The 14,701-nt window shown below is 43.3% G+C and overlaps 1 protein-coding gene across 4 annotated transcripts in view; it reads left to right on the forward strand.

The window, feature by feature from the left end:
• The first annotated feature begins 2,740 nt into the window (after nt 1-2,740).
• Nucleotides 2,741-14,701, forward strand: part of LOC125462536 (dynein axonemal assembly factor 8) — a 77,236-nt gene continuing 65,275 nt past the window's right edge. For 3 of the 4 annotated variants that reach the window (XM_048552666.2, XM_048552668.2, XM_048552669.2), the window contains exons 1-6: nt 2,762-2,886; nt 4,572-4,779; nt 5,691-5,801; nt 6,617-7,249; nt 7,701-7,806; nt 12,745-12,931. In XM_048552666.2, the coding sequence (XP_048408623.2) occupies nt 4,609-4,779; nt 5,691-5,801; nt 6,617-7,249; nt 7,701-7,806; nt 12,745-12,931 (1,208 nt within the window). In that variant the 5' untranslated portion in view covers nt 2,762-2,886; nt 4,572-4,608. Of the gene's footprint in view, nt 2,887-4,571; nt 4,780-5,690; nt 5,802-6,616; nt 7,250-7,700; nt 7,807-12,744; nt 12,932-14,701 lie in introns of all 4 variants that reach the window. The other variant, XM_048552667.2, reaches the window with a different exon arrangement.

Consider the following 14,701-nt stretch of genomic DNA (forward strand, 5'->3'; position numbering starts at 1 on the left):
CTAGTGCAGAGGCCGGACTCCCTGGCCTCTCTGCACTGTTGACCCTCTCTGAAGGTGGAAGCATACTGACTCAGCTACTGCTGGACAACTCTTCGGCAGCTACATCTTTGCAAATAGAAGGACACATTAGACATCGTCATCCAGAAGAACCAAAGGACCAGCAGCACCCAAAGCTATGGGGCCACACTGTTCCTCCAATTGTAGCTGATGTCATCAGCTCTTTTGCGTAAACCTCAATCCTTGAAGACTGTTATTTGGATTTGAATTGATACTGGAATGTGTGTCAATGTTAGTGGGAACTGCAGATGCTGGAGAATCTGAGATACCAAGGTGTAGACAATAAAATGTGAGGCTGGATGAACACAGCAGGCCCAGCAGCATCTCAGGAGCACAAAAGCTGACGTTTTGGGCCTGGACCCTTCATTAGAGAGGGGGATGGGGTGAGGGTTCTGGAATAAATAGGGAGAAAGGGGGAGGCGGACCGAAGATGGAGAGAAAAGAAGATAGGTGGAGAGGAGAGTATAGGTGGGGAGGTAGGGAGGGGATAGGTCAGTCCAGGGAAGACGGACAGGTCAAGGATGTGGGATGAGGTTAGTAGGTAGGAGATGGAGGTGCGGCTTGGGGTGGGAGGAAGGGATGGGTGAGAGGAAGAACAGGTTAGGGAGGCAGAGACAGGTTGGACTGGTTTTGGGATGCAGTGGGTGGAGGGGAAGAGCTGGGCTGGTTGTGTGATGCAGTGCGGGGAGGGGTCGAACTGGGCTGGTTTTGGGATGCGGTGGGGGAAGGGGAGATTTTGAAGCTGGTGAAGTCCACATTGATACCATTGGGCTGCAGGGTTCCCAAGCAGAATATGAGTTGCTGTTCCTGCAACCTTCGGGTGGCATCATTGTGGCACTGCAGGAGGCCCATGATGGACATGTCATCTAAAGAATGGGAGGGGGAGTGGAAATGGTTTGCGACTGGGAGGTGCAGTTGTTTATTGCGAACCGAGCGGAGGTGTTCTGCAAAGCGGTGCCCAAGCCTACGCTTGGTTTCCCCAATGTAGAGGAAGCCGCACCAGGTACAGTGGATGCAGTATACCACATTGGCAGATGTGCAGGTGAACCTCTGCTTAATGTGGAAAGTCATCTTGGGGCCTGGGATAGGGGTGACGGAGGAGGTGTGGGGGCAAGTGTAGCATTTCCTGTGGTTGCAGGGGAAGGTGCCGGGTGTGGTGGGGTTGGAGGGCAGTGTGGAGCGAACAAGGGAGTCACGGAGAGAGTGGTCTCTCTGGAAAGTAGACATGGGTGGGGATGGAAAAATGTCTTGGGTGGTGGGGTCGGATTGTAGATGGCGGAAGTGTCGGAGGATGATGCGTTGTATCCGGAGGTTGGTGGGGTGGTGTGTGAGAACGAGGGGGATCCTCTTTGGGCGGTTGTGGCGGGGGCGGGGTGTGAGGGATGTGTTGCGGGAAATGCGGGAGACGCGGTCAAGGGCGTTCTCGACCACTGTGGGGGGAAAGTTGCGGTCCTTGAAGAACTTGGACATCTGGGATGTGCGGGAGTGGAATGCCTCATCGTGGGAGCAGATGCGGCAGAGGCGGAGGAATTGGGAATAGGGGATGGAATTTTTGCAGGAGGGTGGGTGGGAGGAGGTGTATTCTAGGTAGCTGTGGGAGTCAGTGGGCTTGAAATGGACATCAGTTACAAGCTGGTTGCCTGAGATGGAGACTGAGAGATCCAGGAAGGTGAGGGATGTGCTGGAGATGGCCCAGGTGAACTGAAGGTTGGGGTGGAAGGTGTTGGTGAAGTGGATGAACTGTTCGAGCTCCTCTGGGGAGCAAGAGGTGGCGCCGATACAGTCATCAATGTAACGGAGGAAGAAGTGGGGTTTGGGGCCTGTGTAGGTGCGGAAGAGGGACTGTTCCACGTAACCTACAAAGAGGCAGGCATAGCTGGGTCCCATGCGGGTGCCCATGGCCACCCCCTTAGTCTGTAGGAAGTGGGAGGAATCGAAAGAGAAGTTGTTGAGGGTGGGGACGAGTTCGGCTCGGCGGATGAGGGTGTTGGTGGAGGGGGACTGGTCGGGCCTGCGGGACAGGAAGAACCGGAGGGCCTTGAGGCCATCTGCATGCGAATGGGCCTTCCTTCCTGCCCCTCTGATGCTGCTTGCCTGCTGTGATCATCCACCTTGGTATCTCTATGTAACAATGTGTTGTGCGTCTGAATAGAGAGACTCAAAAGCAGATGTATAAAGGTTATTGTCAACAACATTTATATGCAAAATGTGAAAAACAAGGTGACTTGTTGATGGGCTTATTGCCAGAGGCAGGTTGACCCTCCTTGAAGTTCCAAGGATCGAACGAGAGGGGGGATGAATGCAGGTAGACACAAATGGGTTGTAAAATTAATTCTTGCGAAGGTGATCATCCGCAGAGAAGCATTTCAGTTTGCCGTGTCTGTACTAGGTCGCTGCAAGAAAAAAAAACCCTCTTGTAGATGCAGTCTTCTTGTATGTTAATGTGACGCTTAATTACTCATAACATTAAATCAATTTTCAAACAATCCACAACAATGTTAATTCCAACTCCCTCGACGAAACTACAATCCACGAGATGGAGCATTGTGAATAGGGAGTCCTCCAGGATGTGCCGCTGTGGTCGGAGTACCGATTGCTTTATAATTCGGAGGTAACCATCTTGCCATTTATCGCTACTTCTTGTTATAATAGTGCCCGATTGGCGTCTCGTAACCAAGGGCAACAGTGCCTGAGGTGCCATTTTGTGTCCAGGGCTTTTTAAACCGTGCGACCGTTAATGAGAAATGGAAATCAGGTTTGAGTAAATAGATGAATCCGATGGCGGATGGGTGAGAGTGGTTAATAGATGCCCCCGGGAAGAAGTTCAAGGTAAACATATGCTCCCAGTAGGAAGGATGGATGGAGCGGAAAACGTCCTCAAGGAAAGAGTGTTTGGTTAAGGTCAAATCTATGTCCCCTGAGCAAAGGAGGGTTTGGCTGAAGGAGGAAACATACGCATGCCCCTGGTAAAGAAGGGGTAGCCGGAGGGGGGTGGGGGGCGTGGGGCTGTGGTGGTGGTCAAAACCGCAGAGCAAGATTGGATGGGGTTGCAATCCCAAGCCTTAGGAGGAAATCGGATAGCGTGGGGAATAAATTGGCGTCCATAAGGGAGCAATGGAGGCAAATACATGCTCTGAGCGAAGTGTGGGCTGTGGAGCAAACACGTTATCGCAGGGGAAAGGGAGACAAGGTAGGGATATGACCCCAACTCATGTCCCTCTATAAAAAAGGGGCTAATCTGGAACAAAGATAAGCACAATCTCTTGGAGGAGGGGTTGTGTCGGGGTGCGGGGATGTCCCTCTAGGGGAAGAGTGAGGTAGGGTGGCAAACAGGTGCTCCCTGGAGGAGTGTGAACACATGTCCTGGGGCTGGGGAGTGGAATGCATTGGGCAACATGTCTGTGGGTGTAAGGGATAGGATGGTATAGCAAATTATGGGGTCAGAACATATCCCTGGGAGGACTTGATGGCAAATGCATGTCCTGGATGAATGCAAGGGCTATGGTTGAAGCTGGATACATGCCCTAAGTGGATGATGAGGTAGGGTGGGGGTTGTCATACATCTGCCAGTGGAGGGGATATGGGCAATGTAAGCATATGCCCCTAGGGGTGGAGGGCCCACAGATGGATCACAATGTGCCTGGGTGGCAAGCAAATATCTACCCCTGGTGAAGAATTGAGGAAAGGCAAACATGCCCTCCAGGTGGGGTTACAAGCACATGGGTGTGTTGTGGGGTAAGCATATGCTTCTAGGAGAGATGGGATAGAATGTGTGGGCAAGCGAATGAGTTCTCTAGAGAAAAAGAAGTAGAGGGGTGTTTGACAGGATCAGAAATCATGAACTGCCATGTTGCTCTGATCCTGGCATTTGCACCCCTACTCTAAAAACAGTGGACCCCCTAGAGCACTTGGGTCCGAGTTATTAGGTAAAATATCCTCAGGGGAGCTGTGATTAGGTGTGATGTGAAGGACCACACATGCACCTTAGTGGCTGTAAACATTCTGCCCCTTCTTCCTCCCCTCCCCTCCCAGTAGTCTAGGGTGGGGCAAACACTGTGACTGTTCTGAGAGCTGTGCAATATTTTGCATTTTTACACACTGGTAACAGAACTCTAGAATTCTACCTCAACAAATCTCCTGATTTTGACTCATTTTTAATTTTTAAGGTTGGGCTTCATTGTGTTAGAATATCCAGGGATATTAAGCAAGTGTGGGTAAATCAAGCTGAGGTACTGAGCAGTTATGACAGAATTTAATGTTTAAGGGGACCCGAATGCTGCCTTGTTTCTTTGTTGCCTGTGTAATTTTCTTTCTTGATGCATTTTCTAATTCCACAGGTTTTAAATCCTTGAACTGCAATTAGTGGTAGGAGAGCTTTACCCATTCACTCATGGATAATATACGTATTTCACAGCCAGACTGGCTGGAACGCTTGCACAAATATTCTGTTATCCAGCATGGTTCAATCACTAAGAAGCTTATATGATCGAAATGAATTAATTGTTTGTTTTCAGAATCTTACTGCATGAGGAAGCAGGCCCGTGAATAAAAATGAGTTCAAATAATAATCACAAACCAGCACAGGCTGATGAAGGAAACTGTGAACTTCAAGGAACATATGACAGCACAACAATTGGTCATGATGGTCTCAAATCCTACTGGGATAGGATATTTGCTCATGTTAAGGATGAACTTCCCTCCATTGATTCAGACTTGTCATCAGTAAGTCCCAACTTTGGAATCCTACAGTTAAATGTGCTTCTTACTGATTATGGTTGTGAATTCCCTGAGCCCTTTCAGATTGTGAGGTATCTATTACTAGCGGGTATTGGAACAACTGGTAGCATTCCCTCAATTTCCTAATCTATTCTGAGTGAAACATTTCATCTCTGGTGTAAAGACCAACTGGTACTTCCACTTAGCCAAATGGCAATTGCAGCAAGCATCATGTGGTCATCATTTTGGCTTTCTGTGGAAACAGTTTAGAAAAATGATGAAACAGACTGTAAAAAACAAAGTAAGGGGTCAGTAGGAGATGACCATGTCTGAATTAGGCCAGTGTAAAACAAGCTGTTGATTCCAATTGCACAATTTGTGTTAATTCCCAAGAACAGCTTCAGCACCTAGATGGACTCAGAGAACAGATGTAAGCCTGATTAATCAGGTGTGCATTGTTCTACATGTCCCTATCTGTGAGAATGATCATATCATGTAGAACAATATAGCCCCTATAGATCACCATCCTGTCATCTTCAAAATAACCATTCTCCTTCATCATCATCTAGAAGCAACTAACAAAGTGATTGACTTCCCCAACTTCTTATTGCATTTGCAGCTGACACTGTGTTCAGTTTTGATGGCTGACAGCCTCTCCCATCTTGACTATATTTCATGTGTTGGATTTGACAGGTAGCATGGCAAAGCTGTTTGACCATAGTAAGCCTCAGTATTTGACCCTGACCTATGTGGTATTTTTCACTTTAATCATTGCACTGTTGTGGTTCTTCAGATGTGAACCCCTAATCTCCTCATGAATATCATTATAAAATATTGTTCACAACAACCCAATACCTTTTATTTATTCTTACTGCACACTGATTCAGACCTTCATGTTCGGCATTTTCTTTGCACAGTCTGGTTCAGAAGATGGTGAAATTGCTATTTTCCAACGTGGTACTATGGGGCTAATTTCACACATGCCCGAGGATCTGGGGGACTTGTCACTTGATGATCCTGTTCTTGAGGTAAAATCCAACTGTTCAACACAAATCCTGTTATCTCATCATTTTCTGTATCCTGCTTTGGTCCATTTTATTTTACACTAGAATCTAGTTTATGGTTTTCTTTGCTGACAGCACTCCAGCTCTGACCCAGTTTCTACTGATTCCACCTGTGATCATTCTGTTGTATGAACCTCAGTTCATCCAACATTGCATTGATGTGAAGCACACGTGCTTCAGACCTCGTACCAAGGGCAACTATGGACGGGTAATAAATGGTGGTCAGCCAGCATTGCCCAAGTCCCACAAGTGAATAAAAAAACACTGTACATCTTGTTGTTTGAGTCAGTGAAACAGCCTTAACCTATTATAGGTATTTCATTAATTAAAATAAATGCATCAATGTGTCTGACAGTCATCACTGTGCTTGAACTGTTGGTCAAGGTAGTTTGTCAAGCAATTCAATGATGTGACTCCCTCTCCCACATTTGGTGTAGTGAATTTTTCAGGTTTAAGTAAAATCAGGTATGTGTCATTTTGTTGGCTACAACCTAGGATGGAAGTGGAATTGCTAAATTTTCTGAAAAAATAAACATTTGACTCTCACTATGTGCATGATTTATGTGCTGGCACAGAGCCTGATAAACCAATCTAGAATGAAGAACTGTGACCACTCTGGAGTTCTTCTTCTCTGGCCCATATTCATAGCTTGTGAGGCTTTTCATCCTATTCACTTACTCTTTAATTTTTTTTTGCTTACCTTTCCCTTGAAGTTTTAACTTAATTAACATTAAATATCTACCCTGGTGACAATGTCAATGATTTCTGAATGTCCACAGGAAATGCTGGAATCTGCAAGATGGCCACGTGAGGCTTGGGCAAAAGATTACAAAGGAAGACCATCTGAGCAGGACATTCAGGGTGAAAATTCAACACATTTAGAAAATTCCACCACAACTAATAAATGCATAGTGACTGAAACTGGTCCTTTAATTGACAACAATATTGAAAAAGTAATGTTGGGCCAATCAGCAGCTCCTATCACCAGTGACAGTGAGAACTCACTGAGCTTGGAAGCAGAATCCAGGCCTATTAAAAATAAATATGTTGCGGATCTAAGAAATAGTGGTGGAGGAGAACCACAATCATCCATAGTACCCAATGTCATTGACAATAAGGAACAGAAAATCCTAAGATGTCAAGGCAATGGGGATAGAAATTTAGATTACTGCTGTATTCCAACCAAAACAATAATTGGACTTTCAAAATTGACAACTGAAAAGAACCTTGTGCAAAATAGCTCCCTAAAAACTCCAGAAACAGTCTTGCACAAAGAAATGTTCACAGAAAGGCATTTAATGAATTCCAGTCAAGACCAGGAAACTACAAAAGTGCCAAAAGAAGGGCTAAAGAGAAGGAAATCAACACATACTAGAAGGCATAGCCACAGACCACCTATACTGTCTTTAAAGGTGAGCTGTAAAACTTTTTCTCTTCTCTGCGCATTATAACTGCATCCTTAACGTGTTCCAGAAGGGCCAATATTACATAGGAATTGAATACTGGGCATAATTGATTTGGTAAAAAGTACTCACTGTCCTTTCACCGCAGGTTGTGACTAGATAGGAAAGGGATTATGATAATTGTATTTTTACTGTGCAGATCAAGTATGAACTAACAGTGAGAAGGAACTATTCTGTAACACCTCCACCGATAATAGTTGGTAAAGTTTGAAGTCGCATTTTTTGCTCCAACCAATATTCATCAAAGTCAGGATCAAAGACTGAGACTTAGTAATGTGTGTCCTCTGCCTATGAAAGCTGCTGTTGAATTATATTTTCTAAACTGATACATTTTTCATTTTGAATCTAATTAGTGTGAACTGGCAAACTGATCTCTGATTGTTATTGCACTTCTTTAAAGCCTATAGAGCAAATAGACCTCGATGGGATCTTAAAGAGTCTACAACAGGTGGAAAAGAGTAGCAGCAAATTTGACAACGTTGTGAATGGAACTTGGCCTGCTTCAGGTAAGTAGAGATCACATTCGCACATTTATAACCTATTAATATCCCTCTTTTTCCATTGCCTCTGATAATCTGTTCACCATTAAAATAATCCGTTTAACCATAGAGGAAGTTAATCTAAGTCATGCTCATCAGGATAGAATGCTGTAGGGATTGTGGAATCAAGTTTTCCACAGATCTTCTTCGTCTTCTTAAAATAATCTAAGGGGACTCCATCTAGTAGGAAGCTAGACTATTTGGATACTGATTAAAATCTAGCTTTCCCCATTCAAAGCTCTGAATTGTTTGCATATTCACCATTGTGTTTCTTTGCTGTGAGAAGGGTTATCCTGACACTGCAAATAAGATTGTTAAAACACAGCAATTATAGAAAACAACTCCAAGAGTGTTGTAGAAAATAATACACTTTGCACAGTCTGAGATACCAAGTTGCATTTTGCCTGAAAAGGGAAGTCCTAAAATTTTGACAGGACGTTGTCCAACAGACACTGACATAGCAAGTGAGCATGTCAGTTCATCCTTAACGCCTAGCGCCTGCAACAGTGTTCTGATAAATTGTATAATCAGGATGGTAGAAGGGGTTTTAAATAAAAGGGGAAGGGGGTAATCACAAGAGGGAATATGTGGTAAAGTAAAGGTAACCATAATTAAAGCAAGGCAGAAATGGACAGAGCGTATCAACCACCACCAGTAGATAAGGTCAGTTTGCAAATTCTCGACCTGATAATGACCAATAAGAAAAGATTAACTTGTGATCTACTGTAAAGGAGCCATAGGTAACAGTGAACGTAATATCATTGCATTTTACATTTAGTTGTAGAGTTAGAAATATGGGCTTAAGAGTAGTATTTTGTTCTTAATGTATTTTCTCAGTTCATTTTCTTTATGAGGTAGAACAGTAGACATGCAGTGGCAGACATTTAAGGAGATATTTCACAACAGTGAGCATAGATGCACTCCAGTCAGAAAGAAATACTCCGTGAGGGATGCACCATCTGTAGCTAATCAAAAAAGTTAAAGGTAGTATCAAATTGAAAGACAAAGTATACAATTGTTCAAAAATCAGTCGGTCAGAAGTTGTACCAAATTTAATAACCAACAAGAAGTGATGTAAAATAATATAAAGGAAGGAGAGATTAGAGAATGAGAGAAATCCATCTGGAAATATAAAAAGATGGTAAAGGTTTCTATATGTATTTTGAAAAGAACATAGTAACAATTATCAACATTGGTTCTCTGTTGAGGGAGGGGAACGAGAGTCTAGAGAATTATTAAGGAGAAATAAGGAAATGGTAAAGTGTTGAACAGATATTTCATGTCTGTCTTCACTATAGAACTTGTGAATCAAAGATAAAAAGATGGGAGGAACTTAAAACAATTAGAATTGCAAAGGAAGTGTTACTGAAAAAGACTGTCAGAACTAAAGGCTGATAAGTCCAGTATCCTAGGATCTTAAAGAAGTAGCTGCTGAAATAGTACATACACTGTTAACAAAATGTGGAGCTGGATGAACACAGCAGGCCAAGCAGCATCTTAGGCCGACAATTCCGCCATCTACAATCTGACCCTACCACTAAAGACATTTTTCCATCCCCACCCTTGTCTGCCTTTTGGAGAGACCACTCTCTCCGCGACTCCCTTGTCTGCTCCACACTCCCCTCCAACCCCACCACACGGGCACTTTCCCCTGAAACCGCAGGAAGTGCTACACTTGCCCCAACACCACCTCCCTCACCCCCACCCCAGGCCCCAAGATGACTTTCCACATCCAGCAGATGTTCACCTGCACATCCACCAATGTGATATACTGCATCCGCTGTACCCGGTGTGGTTTCCTCTACATTGGGGAAACCAAGCAGAGGCTTGGGGACCGCTTTGCAGAACACCTAAGCTCGGTTCGCAATAAACAATTACACCTCCCAGTCGTGAACCATTTTAACTCCCCCTCCCATTCCTCAGACGACATGTCCATCCCAGGCCTCCTGCAGTGCCATAATGATGCCACTCGTAGGTTGCAGGAACAGCAACTCATATTCCGCTTGGGAACCCTGCAGCCCAATGGTATCAATGTGGATTTCACCAGCTTCAAAATCTCCCCTCCCCCTCCTGCATCCCAAAACCAACCTAGCTTATCCCGCCTCCCTAACCTGTTCTTCCTCTCACCTATCCCCTCCTCCCACGGCAAGCCGCAACTCCATTTCCTACCTACTAACCGCATCCTGCCCCCTTGACCTGTCCATCCTCCCTGGACTGACCTATCCCTTCCCTACCTCCCCACCGATACTCTCCTCTCCACCTATCTTCTCCTCCATCCATCTTCGGTCCGCCTCCCCCTCTCTCCCTATTTATTTCAGAATCGTCTCCCCATCCCCCTTTTCTAATGAAGGGTCTAGGCCCAAAACATCAGCTTTTGTGCTCCTGGGATGCTGCTTGGCCTGCTGTGTTCTTCCAGCTCCACACTTTGTTATCTCGGATTCTCCAGCATCTGCAGTTCCCAACATCTCTAGTACATTCAGTGGTTGTAATTTACCAAAATTCAGTAGATTCAGATTGGAACGTAGTAGGTGCTACTGTTCTTTTCAAGAAAGAAGGAAGACTGAAAACAGGAACTATAGACCAGTTTGCCCAATAGCTATCATAGGGGAAATGTTAGAAGCAATTAAGGAGGTTAAAGCAGAGCACTTAAAAAAAAGCATTGTTGCCTTTGACTGATTACATTATGGTTGTGAAAGGAAAATCATGTCTGACGAATTTATAGTGCTTCTTTGTGGAAGGAAAAGGAATATGAATAAAGAGGAGCATGTAGTTGCAGTGTACTTGAATTTCAAAGTTTACTAGACAAAATAAGACTCATGATTTGGATTACATCTTAGCATGGCTAGAGGATTTATTGACTAACAGGTTGCAGAGGATAGGGATAAATGGGTCACTTTCACATTGGTAAACTGTAAGTAACAGAGTTCCAATGTTGGAGTCTCAATTATTTATCATCTGTTTCAATGAAGGTAGGGACTGAATGTATGGTTGCTAATTTTGCTGATGTTGCAAATAGAGGTATGTTTTGAAGAAGCCATAAGAAGCTTGCAAAAAAGTATTCGTAAGTTTGGTGAGCATGCAAAAAGAATGTGAGATAATGTGGAAAACATAAATTTGTCCACTTTGGCACAAAGAATATAAAAGCACTATGTCATTACAGGGAGAGAAGGAAAAGATCCTTGGATCTTGGTGTCCTGGCACAAAAATTAACATGCAGGTGTCGTAAATGATTAGGATGGGAGATGTAAGGTTGTCATTTATTGTAAGGGAAGGACGTACAAAAAGTGGTGAAGTTTTACCACAGCTGCAGTGAGCCAAGTGGAATACAGTGCATAGTTTTGGTTTCTTTACTTAGGAAAAGGATGTATTTGATTTGAAAGAGTTAGAGAAAGTTCATACAACTGATTTCTGGGATGAAAGGGTCATCTTTTGAAGAAATGTTCAACAGTTTAGGCCTATGCCCATTAGAAATGCAAGGTGATTTTGTCATTAACTGTAAGATCCCGAAGGGACTCAATGGGTTGGGTGCTGAGAAGATGTTTTTCTTTATAGAAGGGTGTAAGATTAGGGGATACCATTAATAAGAAACTTGACTGCATCAATCATATAAATACTTGACTCCAGGAAGCTAGGAATTCTGTGTAGAGTAATTCAACCCCTACCTCCCCAAACTGCTCTACAAAGCATAAGTCAGGAGTGTAATGGAGAAGTGTGAAGAAAATATTTCTCTACTCATCTAGATTAGTCGAGCTCCAACAACAATCAAGGCTTGACACTATCTAGTAAGATCATCTTACTGGATAGGCGCTCCATTCGTCACCTTATGATCACAACATACAGCAGTAGACTATTCAGTCTATTGAGCCTGTTCTGTATTCATTAACGTCCTGGTTACTGATTGTGGCCTTAATTCCACTACCAGTCTACTTCCCCTAACCCTGGACTCAGTTGTAGATAAAAGAAATGTCAAATTCAGCTTTGAAAATGTATGGCTGGAGGACTATCAACTCAGTAAAAGTCACTGCCCGAGACCTGTTGATATTCCAGTGCTAGGAGTTGTCCACAACTGTTTGGAATGTGCCAGTTTGCAACTATATCCAGGACTACATACTGAGGGACATGATTAAGCCTAGTACAGCTGCCACAAAATTGCTGTGGAGAAAGATCTCCCTCTGAGACCTTTGGCCTGAAGTACAATGCGGGGCTGGAAACAGGATACAAACACCTAAGACTGTATGTTTGACATAATAAATATAATTAATGTTAAATTTAATTGTACTTGTAGGAAGTAAAGACAGTACAGTATTGGAAGAAACTGATTTGGTTTTCACCTTGAGCAATGTGAACTTTGGTCATGTAATGCATAAATTTTATGAAACAGTGTATTTTTGGAAAGAAAATAGTAGACAGATGAAATTGATTTTCTGATTCATGTACATCAGTGAATACTGAAAGAACTTAATTTAAGTGTTCTGCCTCACTGCCTGTAGCCCTAGGAAAAGGACTGACTGATTAAGGTATGGACAACAACTCCTTTTCCACTTCCTATAATTTCATCCTATACATTTAGATAGGGTATTGTTGACTTTCCACACATTGAAAATGAATGCCTGATTAATTTTTGTTTATTAACATATGCTGTAACTTTGCTGTAGACATTGTAAAAGTTATAATAAATGGGATTTCCTGGGTAACTGCACAAACTTAGCTACTGCAAAGAATTTAAGAGTGACCCTCTGCTCAAAGCTATGGAAAACCACACAGTCATGGGCTGTATGCTGTACTTTCACAAAGCTACACCTTAATTAGTTTTACATACGTGATTTTATATTGTGTCAAAAGAAATGTAGATCTGCATACAGGGTGAGAATGGATTTCACTATGTATCCTCACTTTACAATGCAGTACCTTCTCGCATTAATAATGAGCAGACCCTTATGGAACAGCTCACCTCGTTATCTATCAAGCAGTCAGGAGGAGCTGTCACATTGAATAACCAAACACCAGTGTATAATGGAGAGCACCAATCCAACAGGGTGACATGGAACAAACTTGATGGAGACAGAACCAACAAACTTAAACAATTCCTAAGGTATATGTGAGTTAAGTTAGTGATTAATAATTTTTGAATTTATTTTAAAGTGCCTTCAGCTTAAAAATGGAATAGGTATCAAAAATGATGCAGTACGGGGAGGCATCACATAAGCTTTCTTGGGATCGTAGTTTGCCAACACCTTCGAGGATGATAGCTGTTTCTTTATTCCACTGAAATCTAGGGCTTATCTATGCAACCATTTCCAAGGCTGACTCCTTGTTTAGATTTTCATGTAAAGGTGCCAGAATGGAGGCCAGGTTGTGTATGAACTTTCCATAATAACTTACCATGAAATGACCCAAGCTCCAGGACAGACAGAGGAGCCAGGGCTCATTTGGTCGTCCTCCCTTTACATTTCAATGGGAGTAACCTGGTCTTGTTGACTCTGTAGCCTAAGTAGGTCACTTGGCGGTTTGGAACTCTCATTTTTCCCTTCTTAGGCCTACACCCACTCCAGAAAAAAATGCCTTAGAACTATGTCCAAATTTTGTCAGAGTTCCTTATTAGTTTTTCCTGTAATCTAGATAAATGGCTACCTCAGGTAGACCTTGTAAAATATTCTACATTGTTCACTGAAAAATTGAATAGGCTGACGGTAGCCCTGATGGCAGTCTCATATATTGGTACATCCTTATGGGTGTTAATTATAGCATACTTTTGGGAATTGTCATCTAAACACAATTGTAAGTAAGCATGGCTCAGTCCATCTTTATGAAGGAGACCTCCTCCGCTAGCTTTGTGTAAAAACCCTCTGTCCGACGGATTGGGTATTTATCCAACTGCAAAAAATTGTTTACTGTTTGTTTAAAATCCTCGCAAAGGGGAACTGTCCTGTCGGGCTTCAAAATTTGTGCAACTGGTGCTGCCTATTCTGAAAGTTGTACTGGTTTGATTATTCCTTCACTTTTCAGCGTTCCGATTTCTGCCTCTGCTTTTGCCCATAAGGCAGATGGCACTGGGGGGGCCTTGCAGTATTGTGGAATTGCTTCCTAGTCAACATGCAAGGTAGCCTTGGCTCCTCTGATAGTTGCTAGACTTTCCTGAAAGCCTTCCTGATATTTAATTATGACTTCACTCAGCCAGTCATTTTCTAATTGAAAAATGTTGAGCCAGTCTAGGTGAATCTCTTGCAACGAATTTCACCCCATCAAGCTTGGGCCAAAGTCTTTTAGTGCAATCAGTCAACTGAATTGGCAGCTTTTCTTAAGAGGCTGGAACCGAAGTTGTACCCTTAATCTGTAAAGGTTCCCCAGTTTGGGTTCTCAGCCTAGTCACAACCTTTCAAAAATTTAAGGGCTGGAGTTCAGAGTGACTTTTATTAAAAACCAGTTCTGTAATCACTGATACTCTTGTGTCAGTAGCGACCTCCATTAGAACCGGATGACCATTTAACCAGATGTTTATTTTGATTGGTTCTGATTTGGATGTTGGAAAGTAATTTAACTGCTCCACACCAGATGTAGGCAGACTTTCCAGAGTATGAAGCCTCCTGGATATCAGACTGTGAATTATCTTGCAGTGTAGGTCTAGTGGACCTCTTTAGCAGTCTCGAGTCCACAAACTGGCAGCAACTACAGTGGCTTGCCAGCAAAGATCTTGAATAAAATTTTAACCATTTGCCTGCGGCTTGGCTTTGTTTTGGGGATTTACTGTGGGCCAACCTAGAGTCCTTCTGATCAGAATATGTTCTGAGTAAGGCTATGCAATTGTCTGCACTCAGGTGGTGTTCCCCAAGCTCTGTTGGATTGACAAGGGTGTCCTCTTCCG

Source organism: Stegostoma tigrinum, chromosome 23 (genome assembly GCF_030684315.1).
Source record: "Stegostoma tigrinum isolate sSteTig4 chromosome 23, sSteTig4.hap1, whole genome shotgun sequence".
NCBI lineage: Eukaryota > Metazoa > Chordata > Chondrichthyes > Orectolobiformes > Stegostomatidae > Stegostoma > Stegostoma tigrinum.